Raw genomic sequence first — 13966 nt, 5'->3', positions numbered from 1 at the left:
TTTTGCCAGGCACCAATACTGGGAAGTCTGACATGGGCTCAGGACTTTTACTCCTGTGAGAGAATTCTGTGGTATAATTATTTTCCAGTTTGTGGGTCGCCCACACAGCAGGTATGAGATTTGATTTTATTGTGATTGTGCCCTTCCTACTGTCCCTTTGTCTTTGGATGTAGGGTATCTTTTTTGGCAGCTTCCAGTGTTCTGGTTTTTTTGTTTGTTTGTTTTTTGTTTTCTGGTTTTTTGTCAATGGTTATTCAGCATTTAGTTGTTATCTTGGTGTTTTTGTCAGAAGGGGTGAGCTCATGTCCTTCTACTCTGCCATCTTTTCAGCCAAAACTGAGTCCTCTTAAATTTATTAAGACTGTTTTGTGGCCAAACATATGATCTATCTTAGAAAATGTTCCCTGTGCACTAGAGAAAAATACGTGTTTTGTTGATTTTGGATGGAATGTTTATAAATATCTGTTACGTCCATCTGGTCTAATGTCATTTAAGGCAGTTGTTTTCTTATTGATTTTCTGTCTGGATGATCTGTCTGTTGGTTTAAGTAGGGTATGAAAGTCTTCTATAATTGTATTGCTTTCTCTTTCTCCCTTTGGTTCTTTTAATATTTGCTTTATATGTTTGGTTCATAAATATTTTCAAATGTTATATATATCCTTCTGTTGGACAACTCCTTTACTATTATTTTTTATTATATCTATACCATTAATTTTCTCTTAAGTCTGCTATTTGTGGTATATATATATATATATATATATATATATATATATATCTGTATATCTACTGCAGCTTTCTTTTGGTTTCCGTTTGCATGGAATATCTTTTTTCCATCCCTTTACTTCAGTCTGTGTGTGTCCTTGCATCTAAAGTGTGCCTCATGTTGGCAGCGTATAGATAGGACTTGTGTTTTTATTCACTTATCCACTCCATGTCTTTTGATTGGAGAATTTAGTCCTCTTACATTTAAAGTAGTTGCTGATAGGTTTATGTTTATTACCATTTTGTTAATTGTTTCCTTGTTGTTTTTATAGTTACTCTTTGTTCCTTTTTTCTTCTTTGCCTCTCCTACTTTGTATTGGGTTCGCCAAAAAGTTCATTCAGGTTTTTCTGTAACATGTTAACATCTTCCATAACATTTTTCCGTAATGAACTTTTTGGCCAACCGAATAGTTTGATGACTTTCTTTAGCGATATGTATATACTTCTTTCTTTTTATCTTCTGTGTATTTATACTATAGGTTTTTGCTTTGGGTTGTCCTGACACTTACAACAGCATTTTGAGTTGGTAACAACTTAAGTTTCATCCATCCTGTTCTAAAGCTTAACGTTTTTACTCTCTTTGCACTGTCCACATTTTATATTTTTCATGTTACATTTTAAAAATCTTACGTATCCCTTAACTAATTATTGTCGTGCTTGTTTTTATTACTTTTGTCTTTTAACCTGCATATTAGCTTCAAAAGTCATCAAGAGGGAAGGGATATGGGAACAGATGTATATGTATAACTGATTCACTTTGTTATAGAGCAGAAAGTAATACACCATTGTGAAGCAATTATACTCCAATAAAGTTGTTAAAAAAGTCATTAATCCACTATTTTACTATGTGTTTACTTTTAAGTGGGATTTATTCTTTCATATGTGTTCTGATAACTAAGTAGTGCCCTTTCCTTTCAGCTTAAAGACATCCATTTAACATTTCTTGTAGGCTGGTTTAGTAGTGATGGACTCCTATAGCTTTTGCATCTCTGAAAAACTCTCCCTCCTTGAATTCTGAATGAGAACTCTGCCAGGTATAGTATTCTTGGTTGGAAGTTTTATTTCAGCACTTTGAATATATCATGCATTCCCTTCTGGCCTGCAGAGTTTTTGCTAAAAAGTGTGCTCATAGTGTCATGGGAGTTCCTTGTATATGGCTAGTTGTTTTTCTCGTTGTTTTAAATATTATCTTCTTGTCTTTAACTTTTGACATTTATAATGTGCCTTACTGTGAGCCATTTTCAGTTCGTCTCTTTTGGAGCTCTCTAGGCTTCATGGACTTGAATGTCTGTTTTCTGCCCCTTTCTCTCCCTCTTCTTCTTCTGGGAGACCTAAAATGTGAATATTAGTATGTTTGGTATCATTCCATGCGTCACTTAAGCTGTCTTTGACCTTTTTCTTTTTTGCTGCTGTGATTGGGTAAGTTCTAGTGCCTTGTCTTCAAGTTGATTGATTTTTTCTTTTGTTTCATTTAGTCTTGAACCCATCTAGTGTACTTTTCAATTCAGGTATTGTGTTCTTCATCTCTGTGAATTGTATTGGTGCTTTTTTATGATTCCCATCTCTTTGTTGAAGTTTTCACTGTATTTATCCATTACTCTCCCCACTTGGTGGATATCAAATGACCATTAGTTTATCAGGTAAAATATTTATCTCTATTACACTAAAGTTTTTTTTTTTTCCCCCCTGAAGTTTTGTTGTTCTTTCATTTGGAAAATATTCCTCGGTTTCTTCATTTTGCTTGACTCTCTCTATTGGTTTATATACAGTGGATGAAACAACCACCCCCTCCCAGTCTTGAAGGAGTGGCCTTGTGTAGGAGATGAACCTTTTTGTTCAGCCTTGCCCCAACTATTGGTCGTCTCTCAAACCTCTTTGCTTGTCCAAGCATCCTAATATATTTTTAATAGCTCCCAGTAGTTGAGGATGTGCCAAGGCCTGTCACTGTCCCAAGGTGGAAGATTTCAGCACCTAGATTCAGGCTGACTAGAAGCCAAGCCATCAGGTAGCCGTTTTTAAAAGTATGTAGATATAATATATGCAGTCCTGAAAGGCTGCAAGCGTAAGCCCCACTGGTTACCAGAGCCAGGCAATCTGGAAGTATACCTTGGGCAGCAGTCAGAAAAATCAGAGCTTCAGATGAGTGTATAACTTCTTTGTAGGAGATAACAGTGAGCTGGAGCAAGGCAAAAGGAGAGTGCCAGAGTGACATCCACAGTCTGTGCTCCTTTAGAGCCGCTCCATATGCCACTGCATGTGTGTCAAACCTGAATCCTGTTGACATATATACACTACCAAATGTAAAATAGATAGCTAGTGGGAAGCAGCCACATAGCACAGGGAGATCAGCTCAGTGCTTTGTGTCCACATAGAGGGGTGGGATAGGGAGAGTGGGAGGGAGATGCAAGAGGGAGGGGATATGAGGATATATATATATACATATAGCTGATTCACTTTGTTATACAGCAGCAACTAACAGAACAATGTAAAGCAGTTATACTCCAATAAAGATGTTAAAAAAAAACCCTGAAGCCTGCTTTTCTATCCAAAGCTGCAGGAGAAGCAAAGTGGCCTCTTTCATAGACGGGGAAATGTGCTTCAGCCAGCTGTCTGTGCAGTGGGCTACGTGTGGTAACCTTCCCAGAACCATCCCTCTAATTGCCACAGTCCCATGGAACCCAGGTACCCAAGCCCCTTTTGCAACCAGTTCCTGGCTGTCAGGGAGCCCTGGGCTCCAGTTGCAAAATGTCCCAGGTATTAGACACAAAAACCAGGGTACCAGATGCATGTAAAGCTTCTCACCAGGAGACACTGGTGCTCTGGAACACTGCAGAGAGTGAGTGTGAAGATAGTGCCCATCCTCTGAAATCTTTGAAAAGGATTACAGTCAACCCCTAGATGCGTGTTTAAAAAGAACCCTGCCCCTCAAGCCACAGTCATAATGTTTAGCTAATAGGTCTCTTTCACAGAAAGACTGAGTTCTTGGATCTGTTGCCTCTTGCTGTGCCCTGGAGGTGGTAGCTGGTTTAGAACTCTTTCTTCATTGGTTACAGTGTTGCAGTACCTACAAATGTCAGCCCCACTGGCCACCAAAGCCAGGTGAAGTAAAGGTGATCCCTGGTAGCAGTCACAAAAATCAGGGCACCAGATGGGTATGAGCTCCATTCTGGGTGACACTGATTATTACAGTTGCATGTGATCAGGAATGCAAGCTCCCCTGGCCTTTACAGCCAGGCGATCAAGAATTATATCCTGGATAGCAGCCGGAAAAATTAGGGCACCAGGCACATGTAGTCTTCTCCCTTTAGGGAAATATTGGTGCTCAGGAGCACAGCAAAGGGAAAGTGTGAGATGGTGCCTGCCATTCTCCATCCCCAGAGAGTGTTTCAGCAGGCTCCTAGATGTGTGTGTTAAATTGGATGCTTGCCCCTTAGGCCATGGTTTTAATGTAAGCAGGTGATCCAGATTCAGTTCAAGTTGAGTTGCCTTAGGCTGCCTCTGAGCTGGGCCCTGGGTGGATGAGTCCAAGTTGTGCAGGCCGTTTAAGAGCTTTCTACCAGATTGGTGTTGTCCTGTGGATCTCAGGATGTGAGGCTCCGTTGGTTTTCAAAATTAGATGTTTTGGCTGGGGTGGGGGGGTGGCTTATCTCTCAACTGCATGTCTTTAAAATGTTTGGTGCTTGATGTGGGGTTTGAGCCCTTTAGTCCTCAGGGAGAAGCTCCGATTTTGAGTTCCCTCCCGCTTGTGTTTCCCTGTGCTGTAGGTCGGGTTTATTTTGTGCCATATTTGGTGAAATTTTGTGCCAGCCTCTCTTACCTGCTTTGATGTGGTTTTCTTCTCGTTTGCCTGATGTATAATTGTCATTCAGCCAGCCTTTATGTTTTTTTAAGAGGAAAAATTTCCATATGTAACTAGACTAATTCTGTCCATGGGAGAAGATGAGTTCAGGGCCTTCCTACATCACCATCTTGAACTGGAACCTATCCCTTCTTTTTTCAGGTGTAAATGTATCCTGCAGGTCTTTTCGTATCAGTCATAGATAGCTTTGTTGTTTTTTGTCTCCATGGCTTCCATTGACTTTAAGAGCCAATTAAAAGTAGTGTGTTTTTGTTTGTTTGTGTGTGTGTTTGTTTTTGTGGTAAGCGGGCCTCTCACTGTTGTGGCCTCTCCCGTTGCGGAGCATGGGCTCCGGACGCGCAGGCTCAGCGGCCATGGCTCACAGGCCCAGCCGCTCCGCGGCATGTGGGATCCTCCCAGACTGGGGCACGAACCCGTGTCCCCTGCATCGGCAGGCGGACTCTCAACCACTGCACCACCAGGGAAGCCCAAAAGTAGTGGTTTTCATGGACCTATAGCCAGATTGCCTTCATGCAGGCCATGGATGTGCTGCTGGAAAACCTTTTTTACAAGTTGCTAAATCTTTAGGTGCCTCAATTTTATCATGTGTAAAATGGGAGAAAAATTGTATTCTGAATAAGGTTGTTTGGAAGTTTAAGCACTTATTTAGCACAATGCCTGGCAGATGGTGAGCACCCAGATGTAGGCTGCCACCACCATTGTCGTTACCATCACCATTTTTACTTATTTAATCAGATTCTTATTTATGGGCATATGGGGTTTTTTCCTGTTTTACTGTTACAGACAGTGCTTCAGGGAATAACCTTGTATATTCATTATTTTGCACATGTGTGATTTTATGGATACTTTGCAACAAGTACAATATCAAGACAAAAGAGGATGTAAATTTGTAATTTTGGTAGACATTTGCCGAATTGCATACCACAGGGATTGTATCAATTTCTGCTGTTACCAGCATTTGACATAGTTTAAATGATTAAGAACTTGATGGTAGTTTTCAGATGTTACTTCTATTTCTAAAATTACTCATAGTTTAAAATGACAATTTTGAAAGTTCTTCCTTTTGCTTTATTAAAAGTACAATCTTGTGAGGAGGGCCTGCTCAAGCGAACTTTTAGTTTTTAATATAAAATATGTATGTTGGCTTATTCTTTTAGGATTCTCATAGATAACTTGTTAGTATTTAAGAGAGTGGAAGATGATCTTTTCTCTCTTTTATTCTTTATTTTCAGATATTTATGTTTCCATGAATCTGAATCATTTCAGATTTATTTACCTTTACTATCTATAATCTTAGGATAATCTTCTATTAGAAATATGCATCTTTAAGAACCAAGAATCCAAAGATGAACTGAGATTAGCTTTTTAATTTATTTTGAACATTAGTGTTGAATTAGGGCAAGATTTTTTTCTTTGTCAAAGAAAGCTTAATAGGACAGAGGAGCTTAACATGTCGGGCATTTTTCAAGGTTCATGGGGGAATACAAAAATCAGTAAGTGGTGGTCTCTGCCATACTTCATTCTAGTGGGTGAGCTAGATAGGTAGGGACCATCTCCGGGTTAGAAAATGTAAAAGAAGGGCAAAGAAGAATGCTTGGATGGAGCTTTAGAAATTACCTGTATGTACTTCGGTTAAATGACTAAAAGTAACTGAAAGAAATAAAAATAAGTCATCAGAGAATATATTGTAAATACATACTGCTGCGGGAACCAATAAAATAAGCAAATTCTTTAAATACATTACATAGATTATTACTAAGGAAAAACTGTTTGATGTAGCAGTTCGGAGACAGTTGGTGTGAGGAAGCAGTTTCTGTAGAGTTGTGGTACCCAATTGGAGAAGAATGAACCGTTGGAAAATAAGTAAATAGGCTAATCTTTGGAATAGTCATGGTGGCAGGAGAAGGAATTTCTTCCTTAAAAGAAAAATCAGTAACAAGCTTCTGTTCATTTTCAAAATTATGGCTTTTAAACATCTGATTTTATTTTATTAGTAATTGATATTTGTATATTGTAGTCATCTTTAAAGATGCTAAGCATGAGGTTGTTTTTTTCATATTGCTTTTAATGCTAGTTACTGTTTTGTTGCCCTTCACTTTACTACATTAAATTGATGCAGTGAAATAGTCCTCTCTTTATGAACTAACATAGCTATTTTATTGAAAGTATAGTTAAGACTCCACTGAATATGAAAACTGCCATGTCAATCATGGATATAGAGTAGTTGAACATTATTTACACTGGGAGTATTTTAAGAGTGATATGTGCAACTTATTAATGAAGTAGTAGAATTAGTATTGTCCCTTTTCTTGAATTTTTAAAAAATCAACTTTACCAAGATCTAATTTCCATACATTAAAATTCACACACAGTATACAGATAGATGGCTTTTGACAAATGCATACAACCATGTAATGACATTCCATTCAAAATATAAAATATTTCCATCTCCCTAAGAAGAACAGTTAATTCTTCCCATGTTCAAAAATTTTAACACCTATTTTACTTCTTTTGCTTTTTTATTAGTACTTATGAATGTAATTTTACTTATCAAGAGTACCATGAATTAACCCATGAAATTACATGCTTTTTATCTATGGGAATCTTATTTCAGATTGACAGAATATTTCATGACCCAAACAAGGTTAAATAGAAACAATTTTGTTTGAGTGATTTTAATAATGTCTAACAGAAAGTTACTTTTATTTGAGATTAGTTACAGTTATCAGTTTAGCACATTTCTTTTTTATTTAATTTTTTAAAATCCTCTGAAAATAAAGGCTGTATTGTAGAACATAAACAACCTTCTTCAACACTGTTGAATACTCTCTACGTTACTGTTTTTCACATAAAAAAATAAAATCAGGATAAAAAGTTTCTCATTTTGTTTCAGAAATTGCATGTTGGGGAAGAACTCTTTAAAAATATTTTTCCTTTTCATCCACATTCCAGCCTAGACTGTCATCTCTAAAGTTGAATATTGGGAATATCCGTTGGTGGTACTTAATTCATCATCCAGAAAATGAATGAGAGCTATGTATCAGTAAATAAACTGTGCTTTTAAATGATTCTGATTAAAAGATAGGGCAGATAGGGCATTTTTCTCATTTTATAGATTTTAATTCAGTTAAATTGAGTTTAATAAGTGCCAAATGTTCCATTGTAGTTTTTGTTGGGACTCTGAATTAAGATCATACTTTGACTTTTAGTGGCTATCCTACTGCTCCATGGTCTTTTCTGTAAGAGTACAGTACATTTCAGAGACTCTTCCCACCTACATTCCTAATTGTGATTTGAGTTGGAGCTGGTAATCACTGGCAAGGAGCCTGTCAGAGGTTATACAGTAATTATTTTCTTACTGATTCATTGAGTGTTATTCTTGTGATTTTTAACTTGAGTATTTTACACTTATACAGTTGAAACTGAACCTCATTTAATTATTAGGCCGGAATTCTTTGTACCTAAGTTGATTTTGAACCTTATTTCAGTTTCTTTAAATGTTATTTTTAACACAGGTTTTCAATATAAATTACTCATTCTCATAAGAGTGATAATGTTTACATAACCGTATTTGAGATAAAACTAAAGTAAGGTAAAAGTAGTATGAACGAATGAGATGTTGAAAGAGGTTAACTTTTTCTTTGATTGTTTGATCCTTATGTAGAAGTTATTGAGCAGCTCTTCACGTTCAAAAAAACAGATTTAACTGAAATGTGTTGTTAGATTATGGGACGTTTAGTTTTAATTTATCAAAGGATATTCTGATGATTAAAAAATATCAGAGGGAGCCTTGAAGGGAGATAACACTTTCTGTACTTGGGTATTTTTCAGACTAAGGCAGCCAGCTATATGTCTGGTTAGCACCAGTATATATTTAAGTCAATCTTTAGGGGCTTCCCTACCGTATAAATTCATTGTTTTATGTCTTTGTCTTTTCCTTCTTCAACACTTCTCTCAATATTTTTCCTTATACTTTTCTAATTCATAGGATATTCAGGGTTTTTTTTTAATGTCTAAAGAACTTTTAAATTCTTAAACAAGGGATTCCTTTAGAATAGTTAGAAGTTTGGGGGAAGTAAGAAAAACCCAAACACTTCCATATAAAACTTTTCAAACAGTGCTCAGGTTAAATTTAATTTTTAGCATGGGATAGAAAAAGATTAACTATATAAAATCTGTTGTTCCACAGGTACTGTGAGAATAGAGATGTTTCGAAATATGCAGAATGCAGAAATCATCAGAAAAATGACTGAAGAATTTGATGAGGTATAGCATTTCAATATTTATACAAACTGCCTGCTTATACTTGTAAATGGTGAATATGTTATTTTAAGGTTTGTTTTGACTTGGTGTTTAGTATAGGAGAAGATCTGCTGTTTTCTCATTTATATGATAATCCATGCTATTAATTCCAAAATCAACGTCATGCATTTGGGAGTTTTATTACATCGCATGGAGGTGCTAGTGCTGAATAGGGACTGATAGTTGAGACGGGTAAGAAAATCTATGGCGTGAAGTAGAAGCTGACTCCTGACATGCATTCCTGAAGACCATCTAAAATTCCTGAATTTATAAATACATCTCCAGCAACTTCGTGTTCCGTGGAATACTAGTCTTGTTAAATGCTTTAAAGAAAAAAGGGTTTGGAGGTCAAGGAGGTGGGAGCAGGCTGCCTAGTATACCTACCTTAGAGACTGTGAAAGCATATGAACTTATTTAAAGTTCTTAGAAATCCTAATGGAGAAAAACCTCCTTAACTTAATTCAATCCAGAATTCCCAAAATTATTTTACATGGATCCCCACCACTGACATACCCACACACACACACCTCCACCACCACCCCCGCCCCTTTCCCATTTTCTGTGTGTGTGTGTGTGTGTGTGTGTGTGTGTGTGTGTGTGTGTGTGTGTAAAACTTGAACTTCTATTTGGGACACTCTACTTGAGATAATCTGATTTCCATTAAGAATACAAGTTTTCTTTACTAGTCTTCACAAATTAATCATGCAGAAACCATTTTTTCCTGCATGATTTTCCATTTTCACTAAAACATTCACTCAAGCAGTTTTACACTGTAAATGTTGAGATACTTTTACAGTTTTATTTCTTTATTTTATTTATGGTGAACTCAATTCATGTCATGCTTTAGGCCACCATCAATTCCAGTTTTAACGTTCTGCGTTTTGATTTAATTAAGATTTCTATTTTCTGAATTAGGTGTTCCTTTTTCTTGACTTTCAACACTGACAACAAAGATTGGTTTTCTTCTAGGTCCACTCTTTTAGTAAGATGGGGTTAGGCTTTTTATGAGTAGTAGCAGTAGTGTTTATTTTTAATTAAAAAAGTACTACAAACACATGTCAAAGCAAACATTCAAACACAGGCTGTTCAATATATGTCTTTCTCATCAGGTGTTCACCTCTACTCTAGCAGCAGTATGAAAACGTTTTACAGAAACATTCTGTCAGTGGCTTTCAGACTATTTATTCACATTTTATGGAAGGTAGGGGAGACCTTAAATTGTCACCTATGCAGATATACTCCATAATCACTTGTCTTCATTTCTGCAATCCCAAAAGCTCTGAAATTCCAAAACCTGGCCTAAAGTAACATGAGGCTACTTACAATTTTTATTTATCACAGTCAGTGTGAATATCTGTATGCATTGCTGTTACATGTTAACGTCCTTGGTTACAGGGGGCTGCCCCAGATTCTTTTGGGGTATGATGAAATATAAGCTATATGCACTGTATGAACTTCTAAAGTGCAAAAACGCCTAGATTCTGAAACATTTCTGTGGAACTACCGTTCACTAAAAAATAGTTTTGTCGTTGTTACTACATGTGTTTTTATATGTTGCAAATAGACGTTAAAGCCAGATAGGATATAAGTTAAGGTGCAAGTAGTAGTTTTACTCACCAGCTACTATACTAACTACTATGCCAGGCTTGCAATACAGGTGATTCAGTTGTAGATTTAAAGGTAGTATATATCTTGGACCTTCACAGCACTAACACGTGATGGAATGATTATTAAGAGTTTAAGACAGTAGTTTCCAAACATTGCTGCACATTAACATCTCATGGGGATACTGACGACGCCTGGCTCCCTTCCACATCCCACAGACGTTCTGATTTACTTTGTAAGGCATGTGACCTGGATATAGAGATTTTTTTAAAGCTCACCAGGTGATATTCTAATGTATAAGAACTATTGAGAACTATTGTTCTAAGGCAAATAAAAAGAGGAAACCAAGATTTGTTATAAAAACATTTCATATATGAAAACAGAATGAGGGGGAAACAACAATGAATAAAATGTAGCAAATGAAATTATTCAGAAGGCATTCATTTCATATTCCTAAACATTTTGTCCCAATATTTGAGATTATTGACCTAATTAAAGAAGACTTTTAAAATCATCATTCTGTTATTTTTTAGACAGTATATCTAATACAGTTTGGATTATTAGAATGTATTAATTTAAAGCAGAATTTGATATCTTCTAAGGCTACTTAGAAATAAATAAATATAAATATAATTGTGATGATTCAAAGTTTTAATAAATATTGTCAGTTTCAATTTTAAATATTTATATAATGCTTTTAATTAGGTGGCTTAAAACAGTGTCATAAATAGGATGCTTACTCACTTTGCTTGAGACTTTATTGCATAACTAATTTGAAAAGTAAAAGTTTAAACTCAAAATAAATAAATAAACATACAAACAAATAAATAAAAATTCCAGAGATGATGTTAGTGAGCAGGATGTGCCAGACCTGTTTGACACTGATAATTTAATTGTCTGCAAGTATGACAAGATTCATCGAAGCAAGAACAAGTGGAAATTCTATTTGAAAGATGGTATTACATGTTTTGGAGGGACAGACTATGTATTTGCAAAAGCTATCGTTGATACAGAGTGGTAAAACTTATGGGCTGAATACATCATAAACATATACTGGGACTGTGTCACATATTGTTCACTGTATTGAATTTAATGAAATAATAATTCAGATGCAGATACAAAAAATTTATCTTAAACTCTTTAGCAAGATATTGATCTTTTGCTACTCTGTGTATACTCAGGAATGCATTTAAATGCTTTCATATTGTTAAATGTACAGTATTTTATGTTTTCTTCAAAATACTGTATAGGTTATTTAGTTCCTTGGGAGTGTGAGGAGGTTAGTTTTGGTGAATTATATTTTGTGATAAAATTCTGAAATATCAAAGAACCATTAGATCCCAAGATCCTAGAAAAATGCCTAGTTAACAGGGAGTAGCCATTAAAAGTCTTTTGAATGAATGAATATATTGTATTATAACAAACTAAAGTAAAGGTGAGATGAGTTAGAAGTCATTTCAGTTGAAAGTGTTTAAATTGAATAGGGTAGTCCAAGAATATGTTATTGCCTGAAAAAGTAGTATACTGTAGCTTCTATTCCTTATTACAAATTGGTTATAACTACAAATCTGCACCTGGCCACATGTCCTTTGTAATTGTAATATCAGCCTAATTTAGGAATATAATATGTTAATTCCCAGAGCAGCCTGTAGCTTTTCAAAGTCAATAGATTTACTTGGTTCCTGTTGGAGCCAGTTGCCAGGAGATAAAGCACACTGTAATTGTATTTCTTCCCCAGATTATTACAATCAGATCTCCATGTATCAATTCTTAGATATGTTTCCAAAGGTCAATTTGTGTAGTTTTCATATATTTCAGTATGACATCTATGTAGGGAAGCCTTTGCAACACAACACATTTAATATTCAGCTGACCCTTGAACAACACGGGTGTTAGGTACTCTCAGCCCCTGTAGCTGAAAATCCTCATATAATTTTTGACGCCCCCAAAACTTAACTACTAATACCCTACTGTTGACTGGAAGCCTTACCAATAACATTAACAGTCGATTAACACACATTTTGTATTTTATATGTATTATATGCTGTGTTCTTACAATAAAGTAAGCTAGAGAAAAAATGTTATTAAGAAAAGCATAAAAAGGGGAGAGTACATTTACAGTACTGTACTGTATCATTACTGTAAGTTTATGTCATCTGTTTATAAGCTAAATCATCTGTCTGTTAGTACCTATATCAATATTGTCTTATATGATGCAAAACACCATAGATCTTATATGTATTATTAACACTAGACATCAGAAATGAAAAGATAATGTGAATAATTCATATTTTCTTACAGTTACGATGATTTATGCATTGATAATGAAGAAACCAGCAATCTGATTGCTTTTTGCTACCCTAGTGTAACTGATACAATTGTTTCATGGTAGCCTAGCCTTTATACTAGTGAATGAATTGTTATAAAATTTTTATGGCATACAGTATTACTGTCATATTCATAATACAATATTGGAAGCACTGTTACTTTTTTTAAGAAAAATCACTTACCTGTGGTGATAAGCTGATATGCAGTTTCTCCAACTATGAGAGTGAGAGCGTGTCATACTGTACAGTAACGTAATTCTTTGAAAGCAAAGTTATAGAACAGTATATATTAAATATCACTCACCTTATGCCTATGTATGGGTAGGCTATCCACTTCAATACAAGTCTTGCACACGAAGCTCTACACAATGAATAGTTAGGCAATGACGATGATGACACGAGTGTCTCATACAGTTCTTGCCATACAGTTACTATATTTTCACATGGAGACACTCACACACATATACAACAGATATGTTTATTAAGTGTATGGCATGGTGATTATTTACTGTTCATTAAGTGGAAGTGGATCATCACAAAGGTCTTTGTCCTCATCGTCTTCACATTGAGTAGGCTGAGGAAGAGGAGGGGTTTGTCTTGCTGTCTCGGGGATGGCAGAGGTGGAGGAGGTGGAAGGGTAGGCAGGAGAAGCAGGCATATTTGGTGTAATTTTATGGAAATACATCATAATTTCTGTTTGAATTTTGCTTTTTCATTTCTCTTAACATAGTACCAGTCCTTCTTCCGCCATTTGCTACAGTTTGAATGCCCGTATCACAGAAGGGTTCATGTTGTAAAAGATGTTAAAAGCAGTGTTGAATAAGCAGAACCCTTCTACCAGATTGCCTTATGTCATTTGTTTTCTGGCAATGCTTCTTCTATGTCTTCTTCCTCATTGTATGGCCCTGGTTAGGAAGCACTCATCTCCATCAAGTCATCTTCTCGTAATTCCTTTGGTGTAGTGTCTATTAGCTCTTGAATTTCTTGAATTTCTTCAAGATTCATATCTTAAAACTCTTCACTGCCTCCCCACCCCGCCCCGACCGTTTTTGCCACATCCACAGTCTCTTTCATGATTTCTTTGATTGGCTCTGTCCTTAGTCCTGTGAGG

General features: G+C 35.9%; 1 protein-coding gene across 2 annotated transcripts in view; it reads left to right on the top strand.

Moving 5' to 3' along the window:
- STAG1 (STAG1 cohesin complex component) overlaps nt 1-13966 on the top strand; it is a gene marked incomplete at its 3' end in the record, with an annotated part of 433334 nt that overhangs the window by 220227 nt on the left and 199141 nt on the right. For both annotated transcript variants that reach the window (XM_082624612.1, XM_082624611.1), the window contains exon 6: nt 8811-8887. In XM_082624612.1, the coding sequence (XP_082480738.1) occupies nt 8811-8887 (77 nt within the window). The remainder of the gene's footprint in view (nt 1-8810; nt 8888-13966) is intronic.

Source organism: Mesoplodon mirus, assembly GCF_964341445.2.
Source record: "Mesoplodon mirus genome assembly, chromosome: 6".
Lineage (NCBI taxonomy): Eukaryota > Metazoa > Chordata > Mammalia > Artiodactyla > Ziphiidae > Mesoplodon > Mesoplodon mirus.
This window is presented reverse-complemented; position numbering and strand designations above follow the sequence as displayed.